Source organism: Stenella coeruleoalba, assembly GCF_951394435.1.
Source record: "Stenella coeruleoalba genome assembly, chromosome: 10".
In the NCBI taxonomy this organism is placed as follows: Eukaryota; Metazoa; Chordata; class Mammalia; order Artiodactyla; family Delphinidae; genus Stenella; species Stenella coeruleoalba.
Genome location: NC_137156.1, coordinates 53,471,513 through 53,484,237, shown reverse-complemented (window position 1 = coordinate 53,484,237; position 12,725 = coordinate 53,471,513). Strand labels below are relative to the sequence as shown.

General features: G+C 40.6%; 1 protein-coding gene across 1 annotated transcript in view; it reads right to left on the bottom strand.

Moving 5' to 3' along the window:
- Nucleotides 1-12,344, bottom strand: part of FBXL2 (F-box and leucine rich repeat protein 2) — a 79,706-nt gene extending 67,362 nt beyond the window's left edge. Inside the window, 1 exon segment of the mRNA XM_079933591.1 lies at nucleotides 12,290-12,344. Within this exon segment, the coding sequence (XP_079789717.1) occupies nucleotides 12,290-12,292 (3 nt within the window). The 5' untranslated portion in view covers nucleotides 12,293-12,344.
- Between the last annotated feature and the right edge of the window lie 381 nt (nucleotides 12,345-12,725).

The following is a 12,725-nucleotide window of genomic DNA, read 5'->3' as shown; positions in this document are numbered from 1 at the left end:
CAATCCAAGAAGAAGACAGAACAATTGTAAATATATATGCACCCGACACAGGAGCACCGCAATATATAAGGCAAATATTAACGGACATAAAAGGAGAAATCAACAGTAACATAATAGTAGAGGAATTTAACACCTCACTTACATCAATGAACAGATCATCTAGATAGAAAATCAATAAGGAAACACTGGCCTGAAGTGACACATTAGACGAGATGGACTTAACTGATACATAAAAAGCATTCCATCCAGAAGCAGCAGAATACACATTCTTTTCAAGTGCACATGGAACATTCTCCAGAATAGATCACATGTTAGGCTTCAAAACAAGCCTCAGTAAATTTAAGAAAACTGAAATAATATCAAGTATCTTTTCCAACCACAACGCTATGAGACTAGAAATCAACTACAAGGAAAAAAATGCAAAAAACACAAACACATGGAGGCTAAACAATATGCTACTAAACCACCAATGGATCATTAGAGAAATCAAAGAGGAAATCAAAAATACCTAGAGACAAATGAAAATGAAAACACGATGATCCAAAACCAATGGGATGCAGCAAAAACAGTTCTAAGAGGAGTTTACAGCAATACAAGTTTACCTCAGGAAACAAGAAAAATCTCAAACAACCTAAACTTACATCTAAAGGAACTAGAGAAAGAACAAACAAAACCCAAAGTTAGTAGAAGGAAAGAAATCATAAAGATCAGAGCAGAAATAAATGAAATAGAGACTAAAAAAATAGAAAAGATCAATGAAACTAAAAGTTGGTTCTTTGCAAAGATAAACAAAATCGATAAACCTTTAGCCAAATTTATCAAGAAAACCCAATGAAATCAGAGATGAAAAAGAAGTTACAAGTGACACCACAGAAATACAAAGGATCATAGACAACAGTGATCAAACAACTATATGCCAATAAAATGGACAGCTTAGAAGAAATGGACAAATTCTTAGAAATGTACAATCTCCCAAGATTGAACCAGGAAGAAATAGAAAATATGAACAGACCAATTACCAGTAATGGAATTGAATCAGTAATTTAAAAACTCCCAACAAAGAAAAGACCAGGACCAGATGGCTTCACAGGTGAATTCTACTAAACATTTACATAAGAGTTAACACCTATCCTTCTCAAACTATTCTCCCTCCCCAAAAAAAGAAACTGCAGAGGAAGGAACACTTCCAAATTCATTCTGTGAGGCCAGCATCATCCTGATACCAAAACCAAGGATATCACAAAAAAAGAAAATCACAGGCCAATATCACTGATGAACAAGATGCAAAAATCCTCAACACAATATTAGCAAACTGATCCCCACAATACATTAAAAGAATCATATGCCATAATCAAGTGGGATTTATCCCAGGGATGCAAGAATTTTTCAATATCTTCAAAATCAATGTGATACACCACGTTAACAGACTGAAGAATAAAAACCATATGATTATTTCAACAGATGCAGAAAAAGCTTTTGACAATATTCGACACTGATTTATGATAAAAACTCTCTAGAAAGTGGGCCTAGAGGAAACATACATCAACATACTAAAGGCCATATATGACAAACCCACAGCTAACATCATACTCAATGGTGAGAAGCTGAAAGCATTTAGGTGGGTTAATTACATGCCCACTCTCACCACTTTTATTCAACAGAGTACTGGAAGTCCTAGCCACAGCAATCAGACAAGAAAAAGAAATAAATCCAAATTTGGAAAGGAAGAAGTAAAACTGTCACTGTTTGCATGATACTAAGTGTAGAAAATCCTAAAGATGCCACCAGAAACTACTACAGCTTATTAATGAATCTGGTAAAGTTGCAGGATACAAAACTGATATACAGAAATCTGTTGCATTTCTATGCATTGACAACAAACTGTAAGATACGGAAACAGGGACTTCCCTGGTGGCGCAGTGGATAGGAATCCACCCGTCACTGCACGGGACATGGGTTCAATCCCTGGTCCAGGAAGATCCCACATGCCGCAGAGCAACTAAGCCCATGCACCACAACTACTGAGCCTGCATGCTGCAACTACTGAAATCTGCATACCTAGAGCCTGTGCTCCGCAACAAGAGAAGCCACTGCAACAAGAAACCCACGCACTGCAACAAGGAGTAGCCCCCACTCGCCACAACTAGAGAAAGTGCACGTGCAGCAATGAAGACCCAACACAGCCAAAAATAAATAAAATTAAATCTTATAAGAAAAAAAAAAGATAAGGAAACAATCTCATTTACCATCTCATTAAAAAGAATAAAATAATTACAAATAAACCTACCTAAGGAGATAAAAGACCTGTATTCAGAAAACTATAAGACATTAAGACTATAAAACTATAAGGTGAAGAAACTGAAGATGACACAAACAGATGAAAAGATATACCTTGTATTCTTGTATTGGAAAAATTAATATTGTTAAAGTGACCATACTACCCAAGGCAATCTATAGATTCAATGCAATCCCTATCAAAATATACCCAGGGCACTTTTCATAGAACTAGAACAAATAATCTCAAAATTTGTATGGAAACACAAAAGACCTCGAATAAATAAAACCATCTTGGGAAAGAAGAACAGAGCTGGAGGAATCATGCTCCCTGACTTCAGGGTATACTACAAAGCTAGAGTAATCAAAAAGTATGGTACTAGTAGAAAAACAGATACACAGATCAATGGAACAGAATAGACAGCCCAGAAGTAAACCCACACACTTATAGTTAATTAACTTATGACAAAGGAAGAAAGAATATACAATGGAGAAAAGACAGTCTCTTCAATAAATGGTGCTGGGAAAACTGGACAGCCACATGCAAGAGAATGAAACTGGATCCCTGTCTTATACCATACACAAAAATTAACTTAGAATGGTTGACAGGCTTTCAATGTAAGATCTGAAAACATAACACTCCTAGAAAATAACAGGCTGTAAGCTCCTTGACATAAGTTATGGAGATGATTTTTTTGGACTTGACACCAAAAGAAAAGGCAACAAAAGCAAAAATAAACAAGTTGGACTACATCAAACTAAAAAGCTTCTGCTCAGCAAAGCAAACCATCAACAAAATGAAAATATAACCTACTGAATAATTTTACAAATCATATATTTGATAAGAAGTTAATATCCAACAAGAAATCCAATTAAAAGATGGAGAAAGGATCTAAGTAGATATCTTTCCAAAGACATACAGATGGCCAACAAGTACATGAATAGGTGCTCAACATCACTAATCATCAGGGAAAGACAAATCAAAACCACAATGAGATACCACCTCACACCTGTCAGAATGGCTATTACCAAAAAGACAACAAATAACAAGTATTAGTGAGAATGTGGAAAAAAGGGAACCCTTATGCACTGTTGGTAGGAATGTAAATTGATGCAGCCACTGTGGAAAACAGTATGGAGGTCCTCAACAAATTAAAAAACAGAACTACCATACGATCCAGGAATTCCACTTCAGGGTATTTTTCTGAAGAAAACAAAAACATTGTTTCAAAAGATATAGGCACTCCTATGTTCACTGAAGCATTATGTACAATAGCCAAGATATGGAAACAACTGAAATGTCTATCGATAAATGAATGGATAAAGAAAATATGGTAGATATATACAATGGAATATTATTCAACCATAAAAAAGAAGGAAAATTTTCACACTTGCAACAACATGGATGGACTTTGAGGGCATTATGCTAAGTGAAATAAGTCACACAATGAAAGACAAACACTTTGAAAGACAAATGATCTTATATGTGTAATCATAAAAAAAAATGAGCTCATATATATACAGATTTATGGTTCCAGAGGTGGGGAATGGGAGGGTGGGCAAAATGGATGAAGGAGGTCAAAAGGTACAAACTTCCAGTTATAACATGAATAAGTCATAGGGATGTAATATACAGCATGGTAACTATAGTGGTTAATACTGTATGGCATATTTGAAAGTGCTAGAAGAGTAAATCTTAAAAATTCTCCTCACAAGAAAAAAAATTCTCTAACTATGTATGGTGACAGATGTTAACTAGACTTATTGTGGTGATCACTGTACAATATATACAAATATCAAATCATTCTGTTGTACAGCTTAAACTAGTATGTTATATGTCAATTACACCTCAATTTTTTTAAAGCAATTTACCTCCATAAAGGGCAGTTCCTCCTTCAATTAGGTTGCTGGGGGGTGGGGGCGCGGGGGTGGGTATTGAATCCTTTTAATCTTTAGTTGACCTGGGTTTCAGATTTGTTGTAGCATTAGTCAGATTCAGTTCAAGAATGGTTTAAAATTTTTTTAGGGTGACATCAGAAGCTCACCTTCAAGAGAAGTTGGGATCTGAGCACTAGATCTCTTTGAGCTGTACAACCAGGCTGCTAGTGAGCACTCTCTGTTTTACATTCTGGCTACCAGCTGGGGAGTACTTTGCTCTGCAGAGGCACCCTCTACTGTCCATTCCTTAAGGAGCTCTCTCTCTGCCCTGTTACTCTAACTCCACCGTCTGAAAGCCTTTTGCCTTGTCCTGATTGAAAACCTGGATAGCCATAGAGGGACATTTCTTAGCTCTCCCCTGGGCCCCATCCATTGTGGCCCTGCCTTACATTTGGCGAAAGCCCCTACCGCCTCAGAGAGGTTTCTGCTACTCTCCTGCCCTGCCCCAAGCCTTCAGAAGGCTCCGCCCACCACAAGGATGTTCTCAGCTCTCTTCCCTTGGCCCCAGCCTCCAGCACAGGTCTACATCCATGTACTCAGTGAAGGCCCATGGGAAAGAGAGGTAGGTGCAGCCTAGCTCTGCAGCTGGGGCTCCTCAGGGTTCCAAATGTCACTCCAGCCCCCATGCAGTAAAAGTTTGGCTGATTTCTCCAAGCTGTCTATAGCAGAGTCTTCTTCCTCCTGCTGTCCCCACCACGGATGAAAGTTACCTATGTGTCTCCTTTTTTCTGGGAAGGGCACATTACATCCTGGATTTTAATTCATTTAGATTTCTTTGTGTCCTCAGCTCTCTAGAGGGTTTTTAAAGAACTGTGATCTTCTAGCTTCTCTATCTTTTCCCACTGTTAGGGTAGAAACAGCAATGTCTAATTTTTGCAACTTTCCAAGTCCTAACAGAAAGTGGAAGTCTTTATTATCCGTTCTGATAGAAGAAAAACAGACTTGGAGCAGATAAATGACTTGCTCAAGGTTTAGCATTAAAAACAAACAAGCAACAACCAAAAAAAAAAAAAAAAACCCAGAAAAACTACAGTATAAACTTGTATCTCCTGACTCCAAGTCTAGGGTTCTTTGTACTGCACAACAGGTAGTAAGGGCTATTTGACTCTGGGGAAGGCATTTAACCTCTCAGTATTTCTAATTTGTAAAATGAAAGGACTGTACTAGAGAAACTCAAAAGTCTCTTCCAAATCTAATTATTTCAAGATTCAATTAAGTTTGTGTTTTTAAAATATCCCACTGTTTCTGAAAACATAACTGTGTGGCTTTAGGTGCCTTTCAATTTTAGATGTCTAATAAGGGTCACAAATTTATCAAGTCCAAAACCAACTCCTTTCTTCATTCCTACTCTAAATTTACTCCTCCCATAGTCTTCATCTCAGCAAATGACAACCTGTTCCTATTGCTCAGGCTCAAATCACTGAACCATCCTTGACTTCCTTTTCTTTTCTATTCCACAGCCAATCCTATGGATGACTGCACCATAATAATGTCCTCTCTGGTCTCCTCTGTTCTTGTCCTTTCTCCCCTCCCTCCTACCCCACATGTATTTTCCACATAGCAGACAGAATGGTCCTTTTATAAAATATAAGTCATATTCTGTCATTCTTCTTAAACTTTACGAATCATTTCCCCTTCCCTCACAGGAAAAGGCAAACTCCTTTAAATGGCTTATAAGTCCTAGGTGATCTGGTTTCACTGACTACCTTGGTCTTCCCTCTTGCCACGTCTTACTCCACTCCAGCCTCACTGTTTTCCTTGCTGTTTCTCCAACACACCAGGCAGTGCCCCAGGACCCTTACACTTGTGTCCTTTCCTGAAATGGTCTTTCTCTAGGCATTCCCATGACATATCCTCTGCTCAGATGTCACCTTATCAGAGAGGCCTTCCCTTCCACCTACATAAAAAGCAAGTCCTCCCACTTCTCATCCACTCACCCATCCTGCAAAACTTCCTTTCTCTTACTCAGCTTTCTTTTTCTCCAAAGCACTCTTCACCACCTTATCTGTATGTTTATTATCTGTCTTCCCACTGCTAGAACATAAACTCCATGAGGGCAGAGGCTTCCCTGTTTCATTCACTACTGGATACCCACTACCTAAAACAGTGACTGGCATATAGTGGGACAAACATTTGCTGGCTAGAAAACCATGAGACAGAAAATTTAATAGAAAGACACAATTACACGGGCAGCACTGAGAACTGGAAAAGCTGGGTTTGAACCATGAGTGTGACCCCACAAAAGCTTTCCCAATGACTGCCCTGTTCTGCTTCCCCAGACCCCTCTGCTCCAACCACCCCAGTGCTGGAAGTGGCAGCGGCTGAGGTAGACACTACACAGGGTAGAGGTGAGACACAAAATGAGGCAGGGAAGGCAGAAGTAAAAGTGTAGCCCAACCTATGGCTGCCCATATCTGAGCTTTGGTGGGCTGTACTGTTATTAAAAAAAAAAAAAAAAACCCAAGTAAATTCTTCAGGATGTCATTACACAACATCATAATAGAGAGTCTGTCATAAAAGAAAAAGAGCTTGCTGGCTCAGCTGACAAGACACCAAGACTCTTATTCTTGGGGTAGTATGTTCATGCCAGGCACTGGGTACAATCTTTAGTTTGGGAAGAAGCCATGGTGCAATGGTTAAGACATCAGACTTTGGAGACAGACTAGTTGAGTTCAAATCCTGGCTCTGCCACTCACCAACTATGTGACCTTGGGCAAACTGCCTAATCAACTAGGCCTGTTAAGTGGGTACAATGATGTTAATCTCATAGCGATGTTAGAAGGGTTAAATGAGATAAACGTGAAGTGATCAGCCTAAAACTGGGCACAGTGGAACGGTTCCATGAAAGCGAGTTATTGTTATAATTACTAAAAATTATGTGTCCCCACCCCAGTGCAGCCAAAAGCGAGACCAAATTTTGACAAGTAGAAAAATACATAGAGAAACGTCTTGTAATATCTATTAACACAGATCTCATTATATAATCCCTCTTAACTATACCATGTGATGGCAAAGAGACCAAAACTGCCTGTAAAATAAAATATATTTTATTGTGCTTCTCAACTCCTCTGAGAAGTCCTAACCACAGGCAAATACAGAAAGGAAAGGCCAAAATAGGGAGAAAATCCAAATAAAATGAATTAAAATGGGAAAACTGTATGATACGTTATTTTATTATTTCCAAAAAATAAATCTGCCTTACAAGCTAAAGTGGTAAGCAATAACAAAAACCTGATGACAAGAGGTATCCCAACATATATTTTAATCCATACGAATTAAAGTTTAAATAGTTATTTGATGTCTTTTTATAAAGTTTTAGCATATACAACTAAAATAAATGTGAAATTTTTTATTAGGAAAAATCTCAGAAAATAAAATTTTACTTTTAAAAATAGTTTCATCACCCAATTCTAAATGGCTTTACATTAAAAGCTGGTCTTATAAATCATACCAATGCTTTCTTAGGTCAGTCTCCCGAGGCAATAGAAATAAAAACAAAAATAAACAAATGGGACCTAATAAACTTACAAGCTTTTACACAGCAAAGGAAACCATAAGAAAAAAAAAAGAAAGAAAGAAAAGAAAAGACAACCTACGGAATGGGAGAAAATATTCGCAAATGATGAGACCAACAAGGGCTTAATCTCCAAAATATACAAATGGCTCATACAACTCAACAACAAAAAAACAAACAACGCAATCGAAAAATGGGCAGAAGGGGACTTCCCTGGCAGTCCAGTGGTTGAGACTTCACCTTCTAATGCAGGGAGTACGGGTTTGATCCCTGATCAGGGAGCTACAATTCCCACATGCCTCGTGGGCAAAAAAACAAAACATAAAACAGAAGCAATATTGTAGCAAATTCAATAAAGACTTTAAAAAATGGTCCACATCAAAAATATCTTTTTTAAAAAAAGACAAATGGGCAGAAAACCTTAATACAGGGGTCCCCAACCCCCGGGCCGCGGACAACTACAGGTCCGTGGCCTGTTAGGAACGGGGCCACACAGCAGGTGGTGAGCAGCGGGCAAGTGAGCGAAGCTTCATATGCCGCTAACCATCACTCGCATTACCGCCTGAACCATCATATCCCACTGCACCCCCCACCCCGGTGGAAAAACTGTCTTCCATGAAACCGGTCCCTGGTGCCAAAAAGGTTGGGGACCACTGCCTTAATAGACATTCCTCCAAAGAAGACATACAGATGGCCAGTAGGCACATGGAAAGATGCTCAACATCACTAATCATTAGAGAAATGCAAATCAAAACTACAGTGAGGTACCACCTGACACCGCTCAGAATGGCCATCATTAAAAAGTCTACAAATAACACGTGCTAGAGAGGGTGTGGAGAAAAGGGAACCCTCCTACACTGTCGGTGGGAATGTAAGTTGGTGCAGCCATTGTGGAAAATAGTATGGAGGTTCCTCAGAAAACTAAAAATTGAATTACCATATGATCCAGCAATCCCACTCCTGGGCATATACCCAGAGAAAACTATAATTCAAAAAGATACATGCACCCCTATGTTCATAGCAGCACTACTCACAATAGCCAAGACATGGAAACAACCTAAATGTCCACTGACGGATGAATGGATAAAGAAGATGTGGTACATATACACAATGGAATACTACTTACTCAGCATAAACAACAATGAAATAGGGCTTCCCTGGTGGTGCAGTGGTTGAGAGTCCACCTGCCGATGCAGGGGACACGGGTTCATGCCCCGGTCTGGGAAGATCCCACATGTCACAGAGCGGCTGGGCCCATGAGCCATGGCCGCTGAGCCTGCGCATCCGGAGCCTGTGCTCCGCAACGGGAGAGGCCGCGACAGTGAGAGGCCCGCGTACCGCAAAAAAAAAAAAAAAAAAAAAAGAATGAAATAATGCCATTTGCAGCAACATGGATACAACCAAAGATTATCATGCTAAATGAAGTCAGAAAGAGAAAGACAAATACCATATGATATCATTTATATGTGGAATCTACAACATGACACAAGTGAACCTATCTATAAAACAGAAACAGACTCACAGACATAGAGAACAGACTTGTGGCTGCCAGCGGGGAGGGGGTTAGGGGAGGGATGGAGTGGGAGTTTGGGGTTAGCAGATGCAAACTATTATATATAGAATGGATAAACAACAAGGTCCTACTGTATAGCACAGGGAACTATATCCAATCTCCTGGGATAAATCATAATAGAAAAGAATATTTAAAAAAAAGAATGTTTGTATGTGTATAACTGAGTCACTCTGCTGTACAGCAGAGATTGGCACCACATTGCAAATCAACTACATGTCAATAAAATTTAAAAAAAAAAAAAGCTGGTCTTTGTGATTCACAAAAGCAGGTGCCAATTCCTGAGCACAAACTGAAATGACAGGAGAAACTTTAAATGCTATTACAGCCATGAGTATGAACCCTAATCCAATAATCTGTCTTCACTGATGCCTCTTCATCTCATCTGTGTGAAAGAGGAGAGGAGAGAAGGTTAGGAGTGCCTACTCTGTTCTACAGCGTCCAGTCCAGTGCCAAGAACAACAAAATACAAGTAAGTGTTTGTATACATAAGTGCTCAAAACATTAAAATCCAAGTAAGAGAGAAAACTAATTTCATAACATATAAATAGCATATACATTGAGGAACATATAACGATACACTATACATTATAATCCAAAACCATAAGCAGGTTCTTTTTTTTTAATTAATTAATTTACTTATTTATGGCTGCATTGAGTCTTTGTTGCTGCACACAGGCTTTCTCTAGTTGGGTCGAGCGGTGGCTACTCTTCGTTGTGGAGCACGGGCTCTAGGAACACGGGCTTCAGTAGTTGTGGTAACGCAGGCTCAGTAGCTGTGGCACACGGGCTTAGTTGCTTGTGGGATCTTCCCGGACCAGGGCTCGAACCCGTGTCCCCTTCACTAGCAGGTAGATTCTTAACCACTGCGCCACCAGGGAAGTCCCATAAGCAGGTTCTGAGACAAGACGCCTGGTTTTGAAATCTGGCTGGGTGACTGGGGCAAGTTACTTTACCTCTCTGTGCCTCAATTTCCTCACCTCTCAAATGGGGAAAGGTATTCTCCTCATAAGGTGGTTGTGATGGTTAATTAAGACACGTAAGGTGCTTATAAAAATGTCTCACATAAAATGCACACAATAAATGTCAGCTCTCATTATTATTTAAAGGCAATAGAAACAAGTGGCTTAATTGAAGAAACTTTCATTGAGAAATAGCTAAGCAGAGTTCCAAAATTCATGTGCAAAGTCATAAATATCAAATGCTAAAGCTGTATGTTTAGATTCAAGCATTTAATGAAGGGTTATGTTATGATCTCGAATACAGTTTGGGGGAATACAGAAGCAGCCTCCTCATCCCCACTGCTATACCAGCCATTCCCCTTTTCCCCTGGAGCCCAGACATCACCTTACACCCAATTAAATCCCTTCCATGAATTAAATTCTTAATGCTTAAAGATATACAAAAAGCAAAGCATTTCTAAGTTTAGCAAAGCAACCACTAGTACATAAGTACAATAAAATGCTTTTATTTTAGAGTAAATAAAACTCTAAAATTTACAATAGTGAATCAAGGTGGACTGTGGGTCAGGATGCAAGGGGTAGACAAAGGAGAAGAAAAGGAAAATGGACAACAGGAGGAATATGAGACTTCAGAGAGAAAGCTGTGAATATGTAACTCCTGAATATTCTTTTTCTCCTTCCTATAATCATAAGGGCTTTTCACACAGATAACATGTAAAAGCAAGGCACTGCAACATTTAAAACAGATTTTTGTAAAATTCATTTCCTGAAACTCTTGCTGGCTCCATTAATTTTCACTTAAAGCAATTCAGAATTTGAAAGAAACATACACAAAATAAAGAAGGCACTGCTGTTAATTTGTGGGTGATTTTTTTTCCTGCTATCAACAGGCCACACACCTGGCGGTTGTTTTTCCAGAGTCAATGAGACACAGATCATCCACATTCCCTTACTACCTTAATTATTAAGAAAACACAGAGCTAGCCAGGATTCCAATGGGCAGTTTCTCTCTCCAGAAGGCTGACTGCCACTTGGGGAGCACCCTGCATCCTCAGCTTATTAGCTCTTCCACTAACCCCTGCAGATAAGGAGCAAATCTACACGGAATTACGAACAGTTACAGAAACTGTTTCTCGAACTAGGCATTTTCTTATTCCCCACCCCCACTCCCTCTCAAATATTCTATACCAAAGGTGTGTCCCCAAGCAGAGAATCCAGCCCCTCTCTTCTTTCACACCCTTTGGAGGCTTCTGGAGAATTCACACATCTGGTTGGCAATTCCCTGAATCCTGCCTATTCAAGCCAATATCTGAGCTGAGTCTTCAGGTTAGGTTTTTAAAAAACGTGCTTAATGGGGACCAGGTGGGAATGTCCATTCACTCTCAAGTTTATTGAATAAAGGTAATGATTTAAGACGTTTACCACGCACTAATTATGAATTGAATCCCTGAGTAAGGGTGCTGCATGCACGAAAAAACTCCAGCTTAATGTCCCATTTTTAAAAAGGAGGGAGGAATCTCCCAAATTACACATTTAAATTTCCACATGCTAAAAACCCTGTCAGAATGAATTTCAAAGAAATACCTATTTGTATATTACTAACATAACTGCATAGAAACAAGACAGGAAGCACGTAGACTACAATATAGCGTTGGTATGAATATATATGGTATATGATACTCATACATATCCTTTTTTATTTTTTTCTAACCACACCCTCTCTGAGTGGCTTCCTAGGCTCGCCGGGGCCAAACAGCGTCACGCTGTCCGGCGACCGGCCGGTTGGGGGTCCCAGCCAGGCACTCAAAGGTGAGAACGCGGCCCTGGGCAGCGGGCGGGCGCTCCGGCTCTCCAAGGGGTCCCCCTCCCGCGGGTCCGCCCAGTCCTGCCCTGCCCGGGAGCCCCGCAGGCCGCAGCCCGGCCTCTCTGCGACCCCGGCGCCGCCCGCCCCAGCCCAGAATGCGGCCGCCCTGCGACGCAGCCCGGGCGGGGAAGGGCCAGGCGGCCGGGCTGCGAGGGCCCCAAACTCACCATGGCCGAAGAGCCACAGGCGCGCCCACAGCCCAGAGTCACACGGCGCCGGCAACGCCCGTTGTCCTGGTGACGCCAACTGGGCGCCCCGCCCCGTCCCCTAGGTGGGCTCAGCGGCGGCCATTGGCTGCCGGACAGCACATGACGCGCAGGGGCGGTGCCCTTTGGACCGCCCCCCGCCCCCCACGATTCGGCTCTTGGGCGGGGCCTCTTTGGCTTTCCGCCTTTGCATCTGTCCCTCATCACCCTGATCACCTTGACATCCTTCACCTGACAGATGACCCGGACCTGATGGGAAAGGCCTTTATGGACTTACCTTATTTAAGAAACCTTATTTAAGTTACCTTGATTACACAGGTAACACATGATTATTTGAGACATTTTATTTATCTATTTAAATTTATTTATTTATTTATTTTTGGCTGCGTTGGGTCTT